At 39.7% G+C, this 21,045-nt stretch overlaps 2 protein-coding genes across 3 annotated transcripts; one reads left to right on the top strand and one right to left on the bottom strand.

The window, feature by feature from the left end:
• Nucleotides 1–865: 865 nt before the first annotated feature.
• On the bottom strand, nt 866–3,414 carry TMEM70 (transmembrane protein 70). The gene is made up of 3 exons (XM_056331928.1): nt 3,223–3,414; nt 2,604–2,715; nt 866–1,531 (listed from the first exon to the last, which is right to left on the bottom strand). The coding sequence occupies exons 1-3, from the start codon at nt 3,358–3,360 to the stop codon at nt 1,083–1,085; spliced, it is 699 nt and encodes a 232-aa protein (XP_056187903.1). The 5' UTR covers nt 3,361–3,414; the 3' UTR covers nt 866–1,082.
• A 471-nt stretch (nt 3,415–3,885) lies between these two features.
• On the top strand, nt 3,886–18,621 carry ELOC (elongin C). 2 transcript variants are annotated; one of them, XM_056331930.1, is made up of 5 exons: nt 3,962–4,033; nt 4,487–4,552; nt 12,438–12,498; nt 14,418–14,561; nt 17,220–18,621. In XM_056331930.1, exons 3-5 carry the CDS (start codon nt 12,495–12,497, stop codon nt 17,408–17,410), a joined length of 339 nt encoding a protein of 112 aa, XP_056187905.1. In that variant the 5' UTR covers nt 3,962–4,033; nt 4,487–4,552; nt 12,438–12,494; the 3' UTR covers nt 17,411–18,621. The 2 variants fall into 2 exon arrangements, with proteins under 2 accessions (XP_056187904.1, XP_056187905.1); XM_056331929.1 differs by lacking the exon at nt 4,487–4,552 and having other exon boundaries at nt 3,886–4,033.
• Nucleotides 18,622–21,045: the final 2,424 nt, after the last annotated feature.

Raw genomic sequence — 21,045 nt, forward strand, 5'->3', positions numbered from 1 at the left:
TAAGTCTCAAAATATTTAGGCCCTTCATTATTTGAAAACAAGTATCTGTCAGTTTATGTGACAAACATCTCATTGGGCTAAAAACATTTAAACCCAGTTTCTGCATACCTGGAGTGCAGAACTAGTCACATGAAAAGATCTAATTCTCTTTTTACTTGAGCTAACAGTTCTTTTCTTTGCAGTGCTAAAAATCAAGAGGCTTGTTTTTTAAAGCCACGAGATCTGAACAGTACTCTACAGGAGATTCTTTTTTGCTTCCTCACCTTACGTAAATCCTAACAGAATCCATTTTAGCTGCTAGTATTTTAAGTTGGTTCCAATACAGCAACTGTTTCCAACAGGATATTCACAAAGCAAATCCTATGCTAAGGTGCTTCTCCCCACCTAACTGAAGAGGCTTCTTGCTCTCAGCCTCTAGGGACAGGGCTGCTCAGAGTGGGACTCTAGCTTAAGAAAGCATTCAATAACTGTGAGTAGCTCGAGATTACCGTGATGCAGCCACCCTCCCGATCTTCTCCAGAGGCCTGCAGGCCTCTAGGAGGCTGTAGCAGGAACTAGCAACAATACATGCCTGCTATCTGAAGACTCCTGGCTACCGATGCTCTCACAAAGGGAAGTGAAAGCCAACTCCATTCCCTTTATACTGCCAGCAGCATTGATGAAAAAGCCCAGTCTTTTTGGATTAAGTACAATTTATCTTTAAGGCTTACAATCTTAATTATGTACTTGACAGGGTAATGAGTATTGATGATTTTTCTTATACAAATGGTATTTGAAATGGAGATGGTGAGATCATCGCACAGCCCATGCATTTTACAGTCCTCTTGCATAGTTAACAATAAAAAAAAAACAAGCACAAGACATATCGAAGCATGTTTTTTTTACTGTTTTGTGTCATTAATTCTGAAGAAACCTTCACATCGTTTACAAGTTTTAAAAAATGGGTTTTTTTAAAATACATTCCAAAATGCATTTGGGGAACTCTAGTTATCTGATACTTAAGGAAGTGTAGAAATTTTACATTCTTTCACATATATAGCACTGCACCACGAACAATGATGGTGACATTTGTTATCTTCAAATTATTTCCTTTCATCAGCTTCCTTTTCCTCCTCTAAGTTAAAATAAAAGGATTTGTCATAGCCCATGAGATGGTTATAATCCTGAGGATTCGGGAAAAGCGTTGGATTAACAAGCATTGATTTAGTTTTAGCATAAAATGTTGTAAACATCTTGGTGATGTCAGGAATCTTTACATCTTTCTGATGGAAAACAGTCGCTTTTTCTGCCAAGATTGCATTGTATGTAATGGCTGTATATGTGTCCATTTCATCTTTATAATAGAGTCGAATCACATAGCCTTTTGTAAGTACATGCAAAGTAACCGGTGTTACAAACGTAAAAAATCCGATCAACCCATAAAACGCAGCTTGTATAACCAGACTTTCAAACCCAATACCAGTTTTGAGCATGATGTAGGGCATCATGAACAGGTTGAATACGCTGGTGGAGTAAGAGAAAAACCTCACACCTACATAAAACAAAACAAAACACAAAAAGGAACCAAAAGTTAATATTTATGAGTAGAATTTTTTCTTTAAGTACATAATGTTCTGCTACTATATATCAGTGGTATTACTTGAACAGCTGAAGTAACTGAAAATCCACTTCCTTTTTTTTAAGCTCACAAAGAAACCATTTTAAGTTCAACCCTGTCTTGCCAGTGTTCTGGTTTGTTTATATGTTCATGTTGGGTTTATCAAAGCTGATAGCTGGCTCTATTTCTATGATGAAACCAGCCATTAGCTACTATGTAGCTAACTGACACCTCTGAAGCTTTTACTTCACAGATAGGAAACTGATTTCAAAAGAAACTTGACTCCAGTCATGGACACACATAATGGTAATCACCACAGATATGACTGGGAATTTCTTCACCAACGACTAACGTTGACATTCAGTGTGAGTTACAAAGAAGCTCGCTTGGTCCCCCACCACGCATAACTTGACAAACCTAGGTTATTCCATATTAGCAAGTACTCCACAGCCATCCTGCATGCAGCCTGAAAAACAGTAGTCAGTGTTGTGGATTACCCACAGTCCTTATGCCACCATGAGAACCTGCAGTCTAAGATGCTTAACATACTAAGCTACACTTCCTCCTTCTTTAAGACACATTTCAAAACCCCATATCAGAAAACATCCCATGGATTACTTTTCAACAGGTCTTTGTAACATTAACCAGTCAAAGATCAACAAAGTCTCATTTCATCATATCTGTCTAGCTGGAAAGCATACAGAATGTAAATAGCAGGCACAGCTAGTCTTTCTTTGCTTCTGGGTCGGGTAATGCGCACTGAAGGCTGCAAGAGAAACAGAAGAAGGCTGTGGGGTTACAGAGGTGCACTGTACCTACAGAACTCCCTGCACACCTAAGTGTGGAAGAAGAAAGCAAGCATCATAACATTTTCTGCTGTACAGAGTATCCAGGTTTCAGTAGCATTGGAAAAGAGAACATTCAGCTTTATAACATTCCATTTTAAAGTTATTAAACACTACTAAATAAATACAAAAAGCAATACAACTCATTTCAATTCACATACCTAACACTGCCTTTGCCATATTTCCTTTATAAACTAATCTTCCATGTTCTGGGTGTTCATAAGGGGAGGATGTGCAGAGGCTGCGAAGAGCCACTCCTTGGAAAGATGCAACCTGAAGGACAAAAGCAGTACATGGCCAAGGAACATCAGTACCAATCTACACTTTATATATATACATACACACACATATATATATATACACACACACACGCAAAGCTTCTCCTTGCCTTGAACCTATTCCCAGATCTTAAATTAGGAACTGACATTAGGTTATACTACAAAGCATGCCACAAACTCCAACTAGTATACTGCTTGGCTATTTAGTAATCTTCCATCTAGATATGCCAAATCGGCACTAAATATTTGCAATCCCACTGACGAATACTAAACTTGCAATCATTTTACGTAGGGCTTAGCAGGGAGACATTCACAGCCCCCGCGCTTGCCAGGTCTCCTTTTGATCTCAGGTATGCCCTGAGGGGAACAGCAGTTCCCTCCTTAGATTCGCATTTTTTCGAAGGAAAAAGCCGCGAATCCGAGGACCGCCGCCCTCCCTCCGGCCGGCTCCTCCTGGGGAGCGGGACCGCGTCCCCTCACCGCCACCCCACCCCCCCACAACCTGCTGGGCCCTAGCGGCGGCGGGCAGGGCCCCCCGGTGGCAGGCGGCCGGCAGCCCGCGGTGAGCGGCGCCCCGCAGCCAGGCGGTGGCGGAGGCGGAGGCGAGCCGGCAACCGGCAGCCCGCAGCAGCAGCAGCATGTCGGGCCGCGTCCTGTTGCACCCGGCGAAGGGAGAGCGGGGAGCGGTGCGCCAGGCGACAGCCCCCGCCGCCCCGCAGCCCCGCGCTTTGGTTCCGCCCGCAGGAAGGGTCCGGCCTCATTCCACCGCGCCCCCGCCAGGCACCTGCCTGTAGCCCCCACCCGGCGACGCAGCACCCCGGCCCCGCGGGTGATGCGGTGGGTTTCTCAGACGGATCCCCAGTGATGCCACTGGCACTGCATTCGTAGGGGCATCCGGGCGCAGCAGGACCCGAGACCATACGCCCGCACAGTTAGGACCCGCGTGCAGCGAGTTTTGCACCCTGCCCGCCCCGGGCGCCGCCCGGTAAGACAGGCCCTCGGACGCCTCGGGTCCCGTCAGCCCCGAGGCAAGAAGCGCCACCCGGGCAACCCTGCCTCAACATCTCTCCTGAGCCGCTCCTAACATGGCGGACAGGCCCGGCTCCCCGGAACTACGCGCCCCAGCATGCATCACTCCCTGCCCGCACAGCATGCCGGGAGCCAGGCGCCGCACGCCTGCCAAGGACAGGGCGCGGGGGGAGCGCTCGCGCTGGGCCGGAAGTGACCCGTGACCTTACCGGAAGTTCTTGGGAGGCAGCTGGCCCGATACCGCGGGGGCCCTGCGAGCGGGGCGGAGGGAGCGGTGCTGACAAGTGAGTGGCCGTGGGGGCTAGCGCCGCGGGGGGTGGGAAGGCCCCGCTGCTGTCGTCGTCTGGGGGGGCTCGGCGGGTGGAAAATGGGGAAGGGGGACCCGCCGGGGCCTGCCCCTCGGAGGGAAGCGGCCCTCGCCCTCCGCGTCGCGCTCCCAGAGGCGGGGAGGGGGGAGGCGCTGGACGGGAGCTGGCCGCGGAGCGGGGAGACGTGGAGCGGCTGGGGGAGCGCGGGGAGCCGCCGGGAGGTGTGTGGAAGGGTGCGGTGCCAGGTCGGGGTTCCCCCGCCGGGACGGCGGCGAAGGGTGCGTTTCCCTCCTGTGAGTGCGGGAGCGAAGTGGTCTCCTTGAAATCCAGGCGCCCCCAGGCAAGGAGCTTCCCGGAATGGTGTTCTAATTAAATGTCGCTCTTAAACTTTCTCCGCCACAAACGACGTTTACCCTCTTCCCACGCCAGGCCCTAGAGAGAGGGGAATAAGGCCGAAAAAATTTAGGATGCACCCCCAGGGGTTGTTATACCAAGGTGAGAAGTGCTGGTTAACGCTTTTTAGCTGTAATGGTCGACGAGTATAAGCAAAGCAAGGTTGACGGAAATGGTGATACACTTATCTGTAGTAAGAAAAAAAGCTTTTGAGTACTGTGTGTTCCTCAGAGGGAGATTCTGCTTTAACATAAAGGAGGAGCCTGAGTATTAGTAAGTTGCTGATGGTTTCATATATATGCCTGAAAATGTGATGGGATGTTACCAGTTGACTCAGATGACCAGTTTAATCTTACACTATGTAATACTATGTGCAGAAATGTTAATAAAGATGTTTAATACTGTAGATTCTGAGTTAAGCTTTGCACTGTAGGGAGTCTGAGGTAGCCATATGCCATTTGTTTACTTGAGTTTGCTGAAGATTGTTTGCAAAAGTTCAATTTGGAAGCGAGCCAAAAAAAAGTAATAAATAGACAGAAGAGAGACCGTTAGAATAAGAATCACTTTGTGCACTTATTTCTGAATAATCCCTTATGTGTTCCAGTTTCCTCATTTTGCTGTACTAAGGAGAAAAAAATATAATTGAGAGAGAAATAATGTTTATTAACCTAATAGTTACTTAGAAGGGGAGTAAGTGCTAATTAGTTTTTCTGTAATACGTTGGCTCCCATCTTTGCACATATGTAGTACACACCTTATACCTTGAGATCTGCCTCCTAATGTGTTTAAATTATGCCAATAACATTTTCACTAACATTTCTCATTAACATTGGGAGTTTTAAGATAATCTTTAGAAACCTTCTGCACTTAATCACTTAATTTTTTTCTTGCTGTATCAGAGAAAGGTTGTTTGAGATTTCTTTTTTTATGCTAGAATGTGTGATGGTTTAGGTAGTCTTAATGTGAAGACGTAATACTGGTCGTGAGGAGATCCAGTTGATTCTCTGAAGTACCTTCTTCTGTCTCTCAACTTCTTATTTCTCTTTCTGGTATATTTGTGTTCATGTTTCTGTCCCTTATGCTTTGTGTGGGGATAAATGAATATCCATCCAAAGTATGCTTAGCTTTGTATGTTTTACTGTGTTTTAGCAATTCTCACTGTATATTACAAGAAACCCTTAAGTTTTGTTGTAAAAATATGGGGTTTGTCAGATTAAAATAAAGGAATTTTGATGTATTTTGACAACTTTTCTTGTACCTAGAAAGGTTCAAAGATTAATTATCTTCATTATGGGGTAATTTGCTTAATCAACTTTTTGATGAGTGCTTATAACAATAAGGCAGAAATATATGCCCAACAAAATTTTGCATTGTACTAGCAGCTTTTTTCCCCCCTAATGGCAAAAGGTGTACAGTACAAGCTTTTATTGTATATTAGGAAGAAAACAGTAATAGCCCCCTGGCCATGGATTTTCTTTTGGGTTTCTTCCCCCCACCCCCTAAACTTCCTTGGGAATTACTGAAAAGGAAAATTTCCTTAGATAGAAAAAGAACATCTTATGTGAAATCCATATTGATAATCCATACACGGTATCCTACTTCATCTACAGTTTGTCTTAACTAGCATTCAGCTGTAGTATAATTTCCTGTCACACTTCTGTGTACCCCTGAACATTTAAATTTTAGTGCCCATAAGTATGTAATAGTGAATCAGCTGATTTGGAAATCGTGCTGTACCAGTTTTCCCTCATGTTTTTTCTAAATATATGTCTATCCTTATTTTCATTATTTTTTTGATGCATACTACACAATGAATACTAAACTGAAGAGCAGTGTCATTTTTAAACAAGTTAGTGAATCAAGAGTAGGACTAGAATTTAGGACTGAACAGTAGGAGGCTATGGTTTTAACACACAATAGCCTTTGTTTACTGATAAACTCTTACTAAAATGTGACTCAGAAAACATCACATTTGGCTTCTAAACTAACCTAGTAATTGTGAAGGCATTTGTGTTATTTGCCCCATATTTTGCAAAAATTTATAGTGTAAATACAGAAATGTCACCAACTGAAGCATTGAAAGCCGTGTGTGCATTGCACAGCTAATGAGTTGGAAGCCATCTGAGTTTCCTTAAACCAGAATCTGAATTTTTAAAGTGTTTTCTGTGGGATCAGAGAATCTGAGTGCTTGAATTATTGCATAGGTTCAGTTTCCTTGTGGTAACCAGAATAAAGCAATGGGGTTTTGGAATCTGTACTGTGGTTGCATGTGTCCAGTTAAATTAGTGTGTATCCTTCAGGTCTATTCTGGTCTCATTGACATACAAGATGTACAAGGAAATGATACTCTGGAAATTGTGGAAGCTTGGGAGATGAACACACAGCTGTGGGAGTAAGGTGGGAGGGTGATGGATATGCTTTGGGGTTTTTTTTCTTGCATGTGGTGCTTAAGAGAAGCAGGAAAGAGATCAAACTAAATTCACTATACCATAGGATTTCTTCTTAGAGTTTTAAGGAGGAAATTGAGATGTTTAAGTATGCTGGCTTATTTACCATGCCTTGTGTGGGTTAATTACCATGTTTTATTATGATGCTTTGCTCTATTCTGCCTTGTAGGTGTAAATATCCTAGCCAGTTGTAAAAGTTTTCAGTTCTGTAACATCTAATGAGAATTTTACACTTTCTGCAGCAAGAGCTTCCTTTTGAGACTGGCTAGAAAGTGTCTGTGCCAAATGTGCTAGTTTTAGTTGTATTCTCTCTCATTGATTAAGAAATGGCATGTCCTTTTTATGTAGTCTTTCTCTTGATGAATACAGTTTTTGCTCATCTCTTTTGTTTCTTTTTTTGTAGTTTGTGTTTGGTTTGTTTTTTAAAGAGGCAAGGCAGGAGAACAATAATGCCTAATATATGTGCTTTTTTGAGATTAAAGGCAGGGAGCTGAGCTACCTAATTGGTAATGCCATGTAAGTTTCTTGAAGCGGAAGCGGAATCATGAATGTACTTCAACAGAAATTGGTGGTTCTTTGTAGGAGTCTGAAATAGTCAGGTCAGAAATACATAACAAAAAAGGCAAATGTTTGAGTGTCCGGAAAACTTGGATTGTTCTCTTCCCTACTGCTGCATTGGTGTAGTCTTAGTAAAACAAGACAGGCACTATAAAATCAGGAAAAGTAATTAAAATGTAGGTAGTTATCAGGCATCTTCAGAAATCACTTAACCTCTTTCTTCATTGTTGTCTTGGCAAATGATGTAATTTCTATTTTTTTCGCTATAGAGAAGAAAAATAATAGTGATATGTTTCACTATAAATAGTGTATTCAAAAATACACTGTAAGAAAAGAATTTCTGGTGAGAGAACATACTGGGTCACTAGACTTTTGTGTTTCTAACCCATTTTTTAAAGGCTTAAGGACATGCAATTATCAATTTAAAAAAAAATTGTGCAGAAGTTTTCCCTCCCTACCTTTTACTGTATGAACAAGTGATAACTTCTGTGTGGCAGCGATTTCTACATCCTTCATCTGTCCTCTTTCTTTTCTGTGCGTGTTTTTTTTTTTTCTGGGTTTGGGGGATGTCAAACAGCAAATTGAGATTTTTATCAAAAATATATAAAATACTGCATGTTTTCTGTGCCAGTTTTTCAGTGTATTTCTTCTGTTGTTCCCACTTATTTTTATGTCAGCTTATGAACCATTAAGATATTTGACTGAAAAAATAAGCTGTGGCTTGTGCAAGATCATGTTGATACTGGTAACATGAGTGTCGCTGTTGGGAAGAAGATGCTTTTCACAAAATAATAATTTTGAACTGCAGTGTGTTCTAATCTTCCCAAAGTGTCATGACATACTGAACACTTCTTGATCCAGAAGAGGAACCAATACATGCTAACAGGTTATTATTGGGGTGTTTTTTAGGTTTTTAAGGTTTCCCAGGTTGCTTGATTTTCTTTTCTTCTCTCCTTTTTTGTTGCATTGACTCTCTGAATTTTCAGTATTCTCTGCCATCCATATTTTGTCAGGAGTAAATCTGTACTTCTGACAGTATTTACAATTATCTTTTTAGATATTTTTTTTTCCTGGATATTACTCATCTCAGAATAGAAAGTGAGTGAAACCAAACTCTATCCCTTGCTTACATGTCTAATGGGTCATGTAATGGAACCTATGATGTCTTTTTCTGAAAAGCAGGTAGACTTTCTCTATCTTTTACTCTTGACAATAGAGTGTTAGTTTTGTTCTATATTTGGAACCAAACTTGGATTCTGAAATAGCAGATTTTTTAAATTTTTTTTTGTTTACGTTCATTTGTTGGACTTAAACTGAGGAATAATGTTGGCATACTTCTCCTTCTTGATGTTTATCCTTTTAATGAATTGTTATATTTATCTTAATTTCAATTGTATTTTGCTGAGCTAAGTGTGCAAGATTATTTTTCTTTTATGCAACAGGCTCTTTGGTAATATGAATAGTTCCTTTCTGTAGTTCTTGTAACTAGAACTTTTTTCTTGAAAACAGGAATTTGGAATTGCATGTTGTATTCCATACAAGTTGTTGATAGTGTGCAGCAATGTTCGTATTTCCTATCTCTGTTGCAAAGAAAACCTTGATGTGCGTTTGCCTCTTCCCCTGCCTTTTCTTTTTCGCCCCTACAGAGCTGTATCAGTTTATAGTTGACCACAAAATGAGTATACTCCCAAGTGACAAGCCCTGACTACATGAAAGAAGCTTGTATCTGTCCCTAAGTGCAGGAATCTTGCATTGCGTATGAATTATTTTCATGTGACATCTAGTATTTTACTTTTCAAGATGGGTCACTTGTGTGTGTGATACTCTGTGCCCCTCTTGGTGCAGTGCTTTCCACTTCTGTGGCATGTACATCTACCTATTCTTTTCTGGCAGCACTGTTTTAGAAAAAAAAAAATATAATTTTTGGAGGAACTAGTAATGCTTTTCTAGTCCAGTTATTCCATGTTTGCAATGTGGTACTGTATTCTTGCAGAAAGTTTCTTTCTCATTTTAAGATTACCCTCTTACCACATTTCATTTAACCTCAGTTGATTTACTGAGTCCAGGTTGCATCTCGTTTGAGTTTCCTGTTCTCAAGAAAATGATTGATTCATTTTTTAGGTGTTGGATTAGTCGAGCATGTCCTATGTCTGCTAATGCTTGCTGCATTTTTATCAGGTTTTCCTTTTTAATACAATTGAATTCAGACCACTGAGCCTGATAGGTTTTTTTTTTTTTCTTTAAGTGTTAACTACTGGGTTTTGTGTTTTTTCCTGTCTAATCATATGATAGCACATTTCATGTGATTTTATTAAAATGCTCATTGTGATTTTTTTTGAACAGCTGTAATGTTTTGGTGTAGACATTTTTTCAGTTCCTCAGCTTCATTGTATTAGCCTCTGCAAGTCATGCTTTTACCTTGAAAGGTGTGAATATATTTGCATTCCCTCCAACTAGCCTGTCTATCCCTGTATTTAGTGGTATTGTTTTGTAAACCAAGGCACATCTTGGAGTCACCAGTACATCTATAAAATGGTATCGCTTCTTCTGTGTGTTTTTTTTTTTTTAATTATTATTTATAAATCAGAAGCGGTTTCACTACTCTCTTGGAATGTAGGGAAGGGTTTTGTGGCTGCAGAAAGAGGTGGCAAAAGTGATCCTCTTCTGCAAAGTAGAGGTAAATAATGTAAGCTATCCCTTCAGTTCCTGAGCAACAGATACTCTCCAATACAGTGCTTAATTTCCATTTACAAACTGTTGAAATACAGTGAAGGGTTTCGTCAGTGTTGTGCTACAACTGTTCCAGCACCCAAATAATTACCTTGGATGAGTTCCTGGAATTACTGAAAATGGCAAAGGCATTTAACACTTGATTTAAGGTATCTCTATGACAGTGTACACAGCTTAACTCTCAAAGGGCATCTTGAATGTGCCTTACACTCAGGAACTTTTCACCTGCAAGAGTACAGGTGAAGGTGTTTTTTATACCTGTGGGGAAGGAAGATATTTTATAAGCTATTTCTGTACACTAAGGATCACTTTCAAAGACAACAATGTAAGTGGGGGCTGCTTTTTGCTCAGTTCTCCACAGGCAACTAAAAAAAATCGGTTATGCATGTAGTTTGATTAAGTGTACATAACAAAGTGCCTTCTTGTGAAAGCTTGAGGAAACATTTGGACTTTTTCATATTTGTAGCTATGAAAAAAGGGAGATAGAACAAATCGGCACCAAAGTGCTGTTGAGAAGTGAAGCTATTGGCAATAGTGAAGAGCTGTATTTTCTGAAGAGATGCAGAGATCTCTGTAAAACTTCCTGCAGATCTTGCAGCTCCCTCCCCAGCTTGCTTGCTTTTCTTGCTGAGCTTTTACTAGACAGAGAGGAGGGAGGGGATGGTGGGAGTGGTCTCTTCTGTTTTTTTTACACCTCCCTCTCTAGAGTCCTTTTCTAGTGAGTAATTGCAGTTCATGCCTCTTGTTCTTTCTTTGTTTTTGAAGCAACAACATGGATTTTCAGAATTCTTAACAGTCTCTTTGCTGCCCCTGACCCCGTATATCGGCTGGAAAGCCACCCAGAATCACTGGGGCTCTTTTCTTGAACCTGTGGGCACACAACAGTAGTTCATTGATTTGTACCCGGTTAATGTTTGGAGAGTAGCTGTCGATGTGAAAGGAATTTCAGGGCAGCAGATACGTGGGTGGAATCTCTCTTCTGAAGTTTTCTCTTCCACAACAGAGATGCAGTTCAGCATAAAGAAATATATGTTGTATCTGAACGCATCAGATATGTTTTTCAAATAAGTACTTCCATTTCTCTAACTCTTTGGATTCATTTACAAGGTGAAACACGCATGCAGCAAGCTGGATGTCAGTTTATAAGCTGTGGAAGCTCCTGGTTAACTTATCATGTGAATACCTGCATTAAATGTTTGAAGTGGATTCCCTAAATGACGTTGGTGGTGGCTGTATCAGGAACTGTCAATCTTTTGGGAAGGACAGGTTGAAGGCCAGGTATTCAGCATACACTGATTAGACTGATCCCTGAGCCTTCTCTTCTCCAGCCTAAACAACCCCAGTTCTCCCAGCCTCTCCCCATATGACAGGTGCTGCTATCCCTTGTTCATCTCTGTGGCCCTACGCAGGATTCAGTTCATTTTGGAATGTACTGGGGAGTCCAGAGCTGGACCCAGCACTGCAGACATGTCCTACTAGTGCTGAGTGGAGGGGCAGGATCCCCTGCCTCAGCCTGCTGGCAACACTCCTAATAGAGCCCAGGGTGTTGTTGGCCGCCTTTGTTGCAAGGGTACATTGCTGGCTTGTGTCCAACGTGGTGTCCATCAGCACCCCCAGGTCTTTCTGCAAAGGTGCTTTCCAGGTGGTCAGCCTCCAGACGGTACTGGTGCCTGGGGTAATTCTTCTGAAGGTGCAAGGGTTTGCATTTGCCTTTGATGAACTTTACAGGTTTCCTGTTGGCCCCTTTCTCCAGCTTGTAAAGGTCCCTGTGAATGACAGGCCAGCCACTCATCTATTCACAGCATAGTGGACTGTTCTCAGACTTTATTTTTCTTTTCTTTTTCCCTGTAGACAAACCATTAAATCTCTGAAGTGCCTTTTGCAGTGTGGCAAGATTTGTTTTCTTTACCTCCCCAATACCATAGCATGGGTGGTGTCCACAGTGATAAAAATTGTGAGGCTCTTGAAATAACTCTGGCTTTATAGTCAAGGGTCTTCAAAAAGCTTAGGGGAACAAGTTCTTTACAAACTATGATAAAATTTAGAGTTTCTTGAATATTGTAGGGATCTCTGGACAGCAAAGATATGTTTTAAAAAGTAGTATTTTCAGAATGTAATGCTCATCAACTTGCATGGAGTATTATCATATTCTTTTCTGACGAGCATTTATGATAACATAAAGGCTAATAACTAAAGCTGACTTTAAGAAATTGTACTGCTGACTGAAAATACTGCCTCTTGTGTTTTTTCAGACACTCCTATTGCAAAAGCTGCTGTTGAAAAGAAACAATTTTTTTAATAAGAAGAGAATGGGTAAGTTCATCTTAGAGTTTGGATTCTTTTGTTTCCTATAATGTGAAGCATTTTCTCTCCTACATGAGTAGAGGAGGTAGATTGGAAGACTTTAAATGTTGATCTTGTCACTGTTGTAGCTTTAAAAGTTAATGGAACTTCATACAAATGTTTTTTAGGAGGACTTTCTCAAGTGACTGTTGATTTGTTGAAAGACTTGTTCAGAGTGCATTTATCTAACAATAAATTTCACTTGCTTAATATGCATAGTGCTGAAAATGTACAGACTAAACCAGGATGCCTTTAGGCTTTTACAGCCCTAAACTTTTAGACAGTGGACAGGAAAATTTCACTATGTACTGTTTTAAATATTTTTTGTTTGTTAACTAAGGTCAGCCTTTTGATTTCTGGTTAAGATCATAATAAGGACTGATTTCTGATAAATAACATTGTATGTATGATCTGACAAAATGTATCTGCCTCTACAAATGACTGATTTATGAAATGTGATTGGACAGGTTCTGGTTTTATCTATACTATTTCTGAATGTATTCTAGCATGTTTGGCACTGGCACTGCTTTGTCAGAATTGGCAATAACTACATGGTAACTAAGATACTGCAAGGTACTTATTCTAAGATAATTAATATAATTTCTATTCTTTGTTTTGTCAGAAGGAGAAACAATACTAACAATCAAATGTCAAGTTTGTAGTCTAAACCTGTTTCATCTTCCATACTTCAGCATACAGTCACGAAATACTGGCAGTATATTACTTTTCTAGAAGTGTACAGATATGTTTCCAGGCTGAAAGAACTTCCAGGACTTTCATTTTTAACTTTCTGTCCAGACTAATACTGTTTTGAAAATCAAATTCTATATGCAGTGTCAAATTCAAGTATTTTTTAATAGAATTCTAGCAATGCTTGCTATATTAGTCCCTCAGAAAATCCAGTATTTGAAAGAAGGCATTTACTTTCCAGTTTGAATTTGATAGGATTGCATATTTAGTGGGGTGGGTGGTGGGTTTTTTCCATTTTTCAGAAATATTTTAATACTGGCACAGTCTTTATTACTTGAGAGTTTACAAGAACATAACAACCAACTACAGAGACAGTCTCCTCTGTGTGTTGGTGTCCTATAGCGTGAGCACTGTGCAGGCACAAAGTAGTCAGTGGTTCCTACCCCAGAGAGCGTGCTGTTGAAACTAAGGCAGGTGCAGGGTGGAGAAACTGGTAAGTTCTAGAGAAATGAAGCAGAGTGGATATATATATTGAGACAAAAAGGAAACTGGAAAAGCACAGTCAAAACTGCTGTGGGGAGGATTTCCAGATTTTCTTGGTTTTAGTGCTTTTGCACTTTCCCTGTTTTCCACCAAAGGTCACAACATGGGTATGCGCAAACACTGTACAGTTCTGGGTCTGGCTGGGCAATGGGGGACGATGACTCTTACTTCATGTCATTTCTTCAGTACAGGAATACTGACTGCTTTTATTCTTATCTGTGTTTCAAGCTGTGCTTTTTTTTCCCCTTGCGGTCTACTTTTAAATATTAAATATGTATTTAGATAAGCTCTAGTAAAGTACTAGTATGATAAACATGGCAGTAGCCTTATGGAGGGAAGCAGTAGTGTGTTCAATTCAATTGTTCTCAATTGTCTAAAGGAAAATTTCATCCCTATGTAGATTGTAGAAATCATGTCAGAATTTGGCAGAGAAGAGATGTTAATAAAAAAATCCTACTTTTGCAAAAATTTTTACTTTAAAACAGATTTCTGAGCACTTTGGAGTCATCTTCAAATATGCAAAATGCTGTTGTCTTCTGGTTTTATTGGGTTCTTTGGTCTGCAGACATAGTCATAGAAGAGACTGCAGCTTGCATTCTTAGCAGTGTGAATCAGTCATTGTGTTCTGAAACTGTCAAATCTGTTTTCCTTTATAGATGGAGAAGAGAAAACATACGGTGGGTGTGAGGGCCCAGATGCTATGTATGTGAAGTTAATATCCTCTGATGGCCATGAGTTCATTGTAAAAAGAGAGCATGCATTAACATCAGGAACAATAAAAGCTATGTTGAGTGGACCAGGTAGGTACAAAAGATTTAGTACATTTATGTCCTTTGCTTTCACATTCAGACAGTTTGAATTTATATCATGCAGTAAGATAAAGTTGGAATAAATGATAGCCTTTCAAGATCCTGCCTAGTTCCTGTTTCCAGTGGTATTGTGCTACCAGTCATATAACTGGACTCTGTCTGCTTAGGACAGTTAGTGATCTTAGTGTCATTACTACTAGCTTCGCATGGTATGAGAAGTTGAGGGTATTAGGTGAAATGTATAGCTGTCAAGTTCAAAACAAAAACAAGAGTTGGTAGTTCTTTGTTGCCACCTCCATGGTGGAACTTAAGAGTATTCTGTACTGGGTCTAGCTGGTATGGACTTAATTTTCTTCATAACAGTTCATATGGTTCTGCGTTCTAGATTTGTGACCAAAACAAAGTGGATAACAATGCTTTAGCTATTCCTGAATGCTTGCACAGTGTCTAGGCCTTCATTGCTCCTCACTGGTCCCCCCTCCCAGTGAATAAATAGGGGGGTGTATGAGAGGCTGGGAGGGATCATGACCAGGCAGATGACCCAAACAACCATGCCATATAATGTCATGCTCAGAAGTAAAAAAGAAGAGTGGTTTAGGGAGGTTAGCCATCCTTTGCTTGGAACTGGCTGAGTATCAGTCTACCCATGGGAGGTGGCGAGTGATTACCTTTGCATCAGTAGTTCCACTTGTCTTTCTCTTATTAAATGATTTTTTATCTCAATCCATGAGTTTTTTTGCTTTTACTCTTCCTTCCCTCTTCCCTTGTTCACTGCATGAGGAAGTGAGCAGGTGGCTGTGTGGTGCGTAGCCACCTGCTGGGGTTTAGGCCACAACATGTTCACAAGACCCTAGAGCAAGGAGTTTCTGAGCTCAATGACAAAAGTTAGCTTAAGTTTGAGATGGGGGTAGATAATCTTACAGATGGAATGAACCTTATGTGTTACTGCATATGTAAGACTACCTCTGGTTTGAGAAGTGTCTAATTCTTAAAAGACCGAAAGGGTGGAGGAGAGAACAGGAAGAAGTTAATGTGTGTGCTTTCCCTCTTCCATACCCTTATCCTGTATGTTTAACTTCGGTCACTTGGGTGGTGGGGGTAGGCTACGTAGAGCCCTGGTTTAAGTATGGTCGTTCTTATGTTCTCCTTTGGATTCTGGCAAGGGGGATTACTGAAGAGATCCATTTGCTTAGCATATTTTTAAATTACTTTGTAATAATTGGGTAAACTGAACAATTAAAATTCTCAGCTTATTGTTCTGCTAAATGTCACTGTAATGGTTGCATTGACAAGAATGTAGCAGGTCTGCTGTGTCTGATCCACTCTGTATCAGCCTTCCAGACACGTAAGGGGAAGAGTAGTTACAAGACCTGCTCTGAACTTGTTCCACAAACAATGTCAAGGAATAAAAGGCGAAGTACCCTGCTTAGAGGGCTAGAAACCTGACTCTGTAAGGGCATCAGCATTCAAGAATATTTTCTATAAAAACTAGCAAGATAAATGGGTTCACAAGGAAAAGTTCTCTTGCTGTCTACTTCAGTAGGTCGTAATTTCACTGCGGTGTAAGCATTCTCTATTTCAGTACTGTGACATTGCCAATATGCTAATATTTCTTCTGTTGCTTCCTACTGTTCCTGTACTAGAATTCAAGCCAGATTGGCTTCAGTACATGCAGATATTTCTACATAAATGTGTAGACATTACTAAATAGGGACTCCTATAGAAATAGTGGGAACCAAACATTCCAAGTGTCCCATAAATATGGAGTATGTGTTATTGGGTTTTGTATTGTCTTTCAACTCTAATGAGTTGAAACTTTGTGTCTTTCAATGTCTTTCAACTTAATGAGTTGAAAGTCCGGAGAAATGAGAAAGAGGGACAAAGATAACAGTGGAAAGGCTGTGGAACTAACCACAGGATGACTTCCAATCATCCATATTTCATGCCTAAAGGCACTATAGAAAACTAATGTCAAATGTACTTGTATTTTGAGGTTTGAGCTTTGGATAAATTCTTCAATATTTAATATGGGTAAAGTTGTGCTGTATGTAAGCTTTCCTCTAGTACAACTAGGGCGTCCCTCTCCCTCCTGCCTGCCTGTTTTCACAGCTCATCAGATTAATGTTTCATTGATGTTTCAACCCTCTGTCAAATCTACCTGAAACTGACTTGGGAAATCCAAAACTAGGGGGGTCACAGAAGGGACTACTGCTAAGTGTGCATATGTAGATATGGAACATCTATAAACCATTTTTTTCTTGGATAAGACAGCTAGAAATTTGGATTGGTACCTTTTTTTTTTAAAACGTTGCTGTGACATTTAGAGCTGAGCACACTACAACTTTAGAGCACCTATCAAGCAAGCATCAGAATTAAACCTACATTTCTGGTGTAGTTGTTCAGAATATTGTTAGTAGGCTGCAGCCAAAGTAAACATTTTGTAACAGGGGAATCTTAATATTCTTGGGGGTTGTGAATGTGGCACATTGTGCTCTGCACTGCAGAATCTAATACTTGGGAATATGGGATTTAGGCAAGTCTATTTAGAGTGTGTTGTATTAGAATGGTAAAGTGTTTCATTTTGCAGTGAATCGAGATTCTGACTTTTGGTTTGGTGTTCTGTGTTTTCTCGTGTTTGTTTTTCTACAGGACAGTTTGCAGAAAATGAAACAAATGAGGTGAATTTTAGAGAGATCCCATCCCATGTCCTATCCAAAGTATGCATGTATTTTACCTACAAGGTCCGCTATACTAACAGCTCTACGGAGATTCCTGAATTCCCAATTGCACCTGAAATTGCACTGGAACTTCTGATGGCTGCAAACTTCTTAGATTGTTAAATAAAATAAATTATAATAAAAAATGTAAAACTTTTTCCAGTATTTAATACATGTAGTTCAGTTAGTAACTTTTTTCAGATAGCATGTTGCGTGTGTGCTGTTGAGAACTGTAAAGTTCACTGCAGAGGCAATTGCCTTCAGTCCTTTTGCATATAGCAATCATTCAGTTGAAGTTTGTTTTGCTGCTTACACAAATAAGGACCTTTTCACAAACTTGAGACAAATAAACAGATATGCCAATTAGTAGATGGCTATGCCTTATCCTTTAGGTGTGGTAGAACTTTCCTTTAATACAATGACCATAGAAAATACTGGAGTTTAGTCTAATGCTCTCTAAAATGTAATTATAGTTAAATACGAGTAGCTGTTTAGGATTTCTAATTTTCTCTTACTGTTAAAGTTTCTAAACATCTGAACTTAATCTCCTTTGTAAGATAGCTGTCCTTTAGCATAGTTAATACTAACTAGATTAGAAGTGCCCTCCCTAAGGTTTGTATACTGAGAGCAATATTCCATTTAGGTTGAAAGTGGAATATGTAGGAGAATGCCTAAGGCTTTTAATTTAAATCATAGTATAGACGTGTAACAGTGTACTTGATACATTTTTCTTTTATAATCTAAATTTTTCCCATTAGTAGTTACAGTTAAGTCACTTGTCTGCACAGTAAAACTGTGATCCTACTGACAGTGGCTTTTAAGGGGAAAAATAATTGTTACAATCTGTGTATATTATCTTCTATATAACATATAAAGTTATTCATAATGTACTGTCACTTGACCCGATATGGTTTTTATATGGTTTCAGTTATGGTTTATTTCCATTGTTGTGATTGGTTATGTAAAGTCTGTATTTAATCTTTAGAGGGGTAGTCATATAAATTTTGTAACATAGCAACTGAAAAGACAGCAGTTATCCTATCTTTTATCTCTTCCTCGACCTCTCCCTTGTCCACAGAAAAAGACCGTGAAAGGTGGAGGTCTTTTATATTTGGAGGAAAGGGCATTAAGCAGATGTTTAAGGAGCTGTTTTATAAATTTCATAGGTGTTTCCAATGTTTTTACAAATATTTTAGGGGAAAAGGATTGGCAAGCCGCTGAGTGACATATTACTAGAGTGGAACACATCATCTCTGGGTAGTTCCTGCCGGTAGTTGCCTATGCTATCAGTTCTTTGTTCAAAACAGGTTTCCATAAAGAAAAAAAAAAACAAACCACCAAAAACTTGAGACAAGAAGTTGCTTTTGGTTCAGCTGCAGCCTGAAGAACCCTTCTGCCAAAATCATTTGTAAATGAGAATAAATCTAGTGCATCATAAAAAATGATGCAAGAACAATGTAGTTAGCATTTCCATCAGCTGCCACTGCTTCAGCTTTGTTTTGATCAAGAAGTGGTTTGGTCTTTCATGGAAAAATCCCATTGACAGATGGTGGGACCTCTATTGATGTATTGACTCATGGTGAATTTAGAGGGCTGAAACTCTCCTCTAAACCTGTTTGCCAACAGAAATACAACTTTGAAGAGATTTTTCTTGGGGAAAAACCTAGTAACTTACATAGACTATGCAGTCTGCCCATGGAGGAGTTCAGTCCCGACAAATGAAATTTTACTCTGGGCTTGAACAACGCTTGATAGACAAGCTGATATTTGTTGATGTGTTGATAGATTAGCTGACATTTATTCACATCACATACTTTGGCACAATTTATTGTGTTTAATGTGGGGATGTTTAAGACTAGATTGGTTTTGCACGATAAAGCTGAAGTGCATTGCAAGGTGATTGTCTGAAAACCTGTCTTTAAAGCGCTCTGGTTAGTGCTGTTAGTAGTAACTGATTGTCAAGAGCACTAAAAAGGTAAACATAAACCAGAGATAACCCTGCTATGCTGCTTTTGTTAGAGCCACTAGGAATACCCTAAAAGGTCAAGTAATACTGACATGGATATTTTAGTCCCAACTACATTTCAGTCTGAGTGTCTTAAGTTCTTTGGCCATTTTTAATAGTCTTGAGGTTAATGACTTGAAGTTGAAAATTAGTTTAAAATGGAAGTTAGAAGGATGTAATTTTTTTTAATTTTCATTCTGCACCACCCCCCCCCTTTTTAACAGGAGATTGTTCTGGAATGCTTAAATACATTGCATTTTATGATACCACACTTCAGCAGTAAGGTAAAATAATTGATTTAGTTCTGAATAATAATTTTGTTGGTTTTTCTTCAGCTTAATGTATCATACAGTAGCTTTGAACACTCAGGAAATGCAGTAGTGTCCTAGAGCACACTATTGCAAAACCACTGGCTGTTAAAACTAACCCAATTTCTAAGGGGGAGGGGGGCAGAGGGAATTAGTGCAATTTCATGATAGTACATGGGTATGCTATTATCAGACAATTGGAAACTTACCACGCTTAACCCCTGAGTTCTAAATAAATTTCAAGATTGAAAATTTTTAAACCTGTGTTTCTGTTGATTTATGATTTCTCAGAGGAAGTATTCCTACATAGCAGCATAATTTTGATGGTTCTGTGGTGAGCAAGTTGCTAATAAGTATTTGGGTAGTAGGTTGTGAAACTGCGTATATAAAATTAAAGTTGTTTTTTTTCACAGCACTGAAGAATTTAATAGATTTAATGTATTTTGTTGTCTTTGTGCTCCTCTGAGTTACAAGTATGCACAATTCTCAGAAACAACCCGGTACTAAAAAAGGATGGTATTTCTGAACAGCCTTGAAGAAGATATTTTTGAAGACTTCAAGTGTCCATAATACTCCTTTTTACTTAGTAAGCTAGTCCTGTATCTGATGGTTCAAATTTTGAACAGAATCACTAATGTAGCGATAAAAACTTCCAGATTCTTCACTAACTATGCAATGAGAAAAGTCCTGCTGGGTTATGGTATTTCATCATTTGAGCATGTATAAGATGCTGAAGAAGTCTCTGATGGTCTCCAACATGAAATGGTCTGTGCATCTGGAATGATCAGAGCTCCATTCCGCAAGACATTAAATTCTTTTTTTTTTTTTTTTTGTTTTGAGGTCAAGGAGAGGCAGATTCACCATGAAGATTCACCATGCCATTACATTCAACAGCTGTGTTGAACGTGATGTCTAAAAGGCATTTCATACTTAACACTACTAAGCGTGGAAATTTGGTTACTTCTGTCTGCGTTTGTTGTGTGTATCATAATTCACAGGCCCAAGTTGCAGCAGTGGCTGTGTTTTTCACCCTTTCTTGTTTTCACTTTTCCTGTTGAAAGGGGTTTCCCAACACCTGCCTGAATCTGTTTGTTTATGTGCTATGTAAAGTGGGCAAGGAAATTAACTGTGCAGGTAAGTTCTTTTCAGTCCATGTTTTATGTCCCCAGTTTTAATTATTTTGTTGTGTCAAATGTTGCAGTATAATTTGAGAGAGTAACAGCTGCAGAGTCAACAAAAGCAGAGTGTTAGTGTGTAGGTACTAACAAGAAATAGCAGCTTTTCTAGCTGAAAACTAAGGGTGGAGACTGTGGTATAAACTTAATTTTAACAACGAAATGGGAGAAAAATAGCAGGAACTTATTATTTTAAGACTGAGTGGATTTGGAAATGAAACTATTATGCTGTTTTTTGAAGACAGGCCAAAGCTTTGCAATTAGCAAAAA

The sequence above is a fragment of the Falco biarmicus genome, chromosome 3, assembly GCF_023638135.1.
Source record: "Falco biarmicus isolate bFalBia1 chromosome 3, bFalBia1.pri, whole genome shotgun sequence".
In the NCBI taxonomy this organism is placed as follows: Eukaryota; Metazoa; Chordata; class Aves; order Falconiformes; family Falconidae; genus Falco; species Falco biarmicus.

Bases quoted from the DNA above. Each gene is read 5' to 3' on its own strand.
- ELOC (XM_056331929.1), top strand. The intron at 14,562-17,219 runs GTAGGTACAAAA...GTTTTTCTACAG, and splicing joins AGCTATGTTGAGTGGACCAG to GACAGTTTGCAGAAAATGAA.
- TMEM70 (XM_056331928.1), bottom strand. From the start codon at position 3,360: ATGCTGCTGCTGCTGCGGGCTGCCGGTTGCCGGCTCGCCTCCGCCTCC. The intron at 2,716-3,222 runs GTTGTGGGGGGG...TTTGTCCTTCAG, and splicing joins CCGCCGCTAGGGCCCAGCAG to GTTGCATCTTTCCAAGGAGT. The intron at 1,532-2,603 runs GTATGTGAATTG...TGTTTTATGTAG, and splicing joins TATGGCAAAGGCAGTGTTAG to GTGTGAGGTTTTTCTCTTAC.